This window comes from Diabrotica undecimpunctata, unplaced genomic scaffold (genome assembly GCF_040954645.1).
Source record: "Diabrotica undecimpunctata isolate CICGRU unplaced genomic scaffold, icDiaUnde3 ctg00002212.1, whole genome shotgun sequence".
NCBI classification, from domain to species: Eukaryota; Metazoa; Arthropoda; class Insecta; order Coleoptera; family Chrysomelidae; genus Diabrotica; species Diabrotica undecimpunctata.
The window spans coordinates 582-2209 of record NW_027313328.1 but is presented as its reverse complement, the minus strand read 5'-3'; the positions used below and the strand labels follow the sequence as shown (position 1 = coordinate 2209).

Sequence of the window (1628 nt, the reverse complement as noted above, 5' to 3'; positions counted from 1 at the left end):
AACGAGATCCGTGTACTTATTTTTTCAAGCAGAGTAGGCATTCTGTTTATTATTCTGTGGTACAGGTCTGTTCTGAAAACCATCCACCTACTCTGACTCAGACTTATGTTGCTAATACCACTTTAAACAGTAATAAAAAAAATTGACACATTAACGAAACAGAGTCGTTATGTTTAATTTTTAAGGGGTAGCATTACTAAGCTTACTTGGAGAAGAGTATAAAAAAACAAACCGGATCCTTAAGAATCTTTATGTCATCTAATCCAAAAGACTAACTTATTTTTGTTAAAAAAATATTAAAATGCATGTGTATCTAATCGAAAAACTCCACAACTTCCTGAAGCTCTCTTTCTCTAGCCTGTCCATGTGCCCATCTGTCCTCTGCTAATTTATCCGTTAATGACCATTTGAAATGGTAAATTTTCTTATTACATTTGATGCACTTCTTGTTTCCAAAGGGTGGTTGTTTCATGTAATTGAAAAAACAATCCTGGTGAAACAAATGACCACAATATATCCTCTCAATGTGTTTTGGCGAGTTTTCATCTTTTTCTAATTGCTAAAAAAGAGATTATATAGACTCATTATAAAAAGTAAATGTTTTTTATAATTTCAAAATAATCGTAATTTGAAATCTGCTAGTGCGCACAGTACGTCCACGTCTATTCGTATTCTGGTTATATTGTAATGTCCTCGAAACCTTATCTGCCATGATCAATCAGAATTAAATACTACATGAAATACATTGACATATTATATTGTACAACAAATACTATGTATACAAACCTCTGGATTAGCAGGAAAACAAATCTTATTACAAAACTGACAAGTCTCCCCTGGTAACCTCTTGACACAATCTATCAAAAATTCAATAGACTTTTGCAGAGATGGGCCTGGTTGGAAGGGAAGCTGATTGGGTCTTTTATGTAATGGTGGCTCCACACACTTCCTAGCAATTTCCTTTGCCTGCGCTAACATATGACATTGGAGAGATGGTGAGAAGTTAGTGTCAGCCTCTTGAATTCTGAAGAACAAAGATAGTTATTAGTATTATATAGAATATAAATCTTGTTTGATCAAGATGAAAATAAAAACATACTACAAGTTCAGTTGAAAAAATTTGAATTTTATCTAAACATGGCAATATTCATACTGCAATTAATATTTTTTAAGACAAAGAATGTACAAAGCAATCAAAAAAATCGTAATTTAAAAGACAATAAAAAAATTTTCTACGGGTCGGTAGTAGAGTAGTCATCACGCTGAATGACGTTACATTTATGGCTTGACAATCAGCGGCGGCTCGTGACCTAAAAAAGTGGTGAAGATGAGAAAAGCTTGCCGGACCAAAAAGAGTTTTGGTACCTACGTCGTGCCCAAAACTCATTAAAAATTTGTTCAAAAAAATGTATAGAGTTTAGGGCCCTAATAACTTGAAAACAGTTTTTTAGGGCACTTATACTAGATACGATTCGTTCTGCTTGCATGGGGTATTTTAGTTTTGAACCTTGACATTTCATTGAGGGTTTTTTTGGCGATTTTGGCGCCTGCTTTAACGGGTTGGTGAGTTTCGATTCAGCCGCCCACTCTGAGTCAGATGCTGATTGCAGCCGACCACTCTGGATCAG

The 1628-nt window shown here is 34.7% G+C and overlaps 1 protein-coding gene across 1 annotated transcript; it reads right to left on the bottom strand.

The window, feature by feature from the left end:
• Nucleotides 1-236: 236 nt before the first annotated feature.
• Nucleotides 237-1024, bottom strand: LOC140431890 (uncharacterized; the record flags this gene model as incomplete). Its single annotated transcript, XM_072519761.1, has 2 exons — nucleotides 237-559; nucleotides 787-1024. Coding segments are annotated over 2 exons (484 nt in total), but the record flags the coding sequence as incomplete, so codon positions are not given.
• Between the last annotated feature and the right edge of the window lie 604 nt (nucleotides 1025-1628).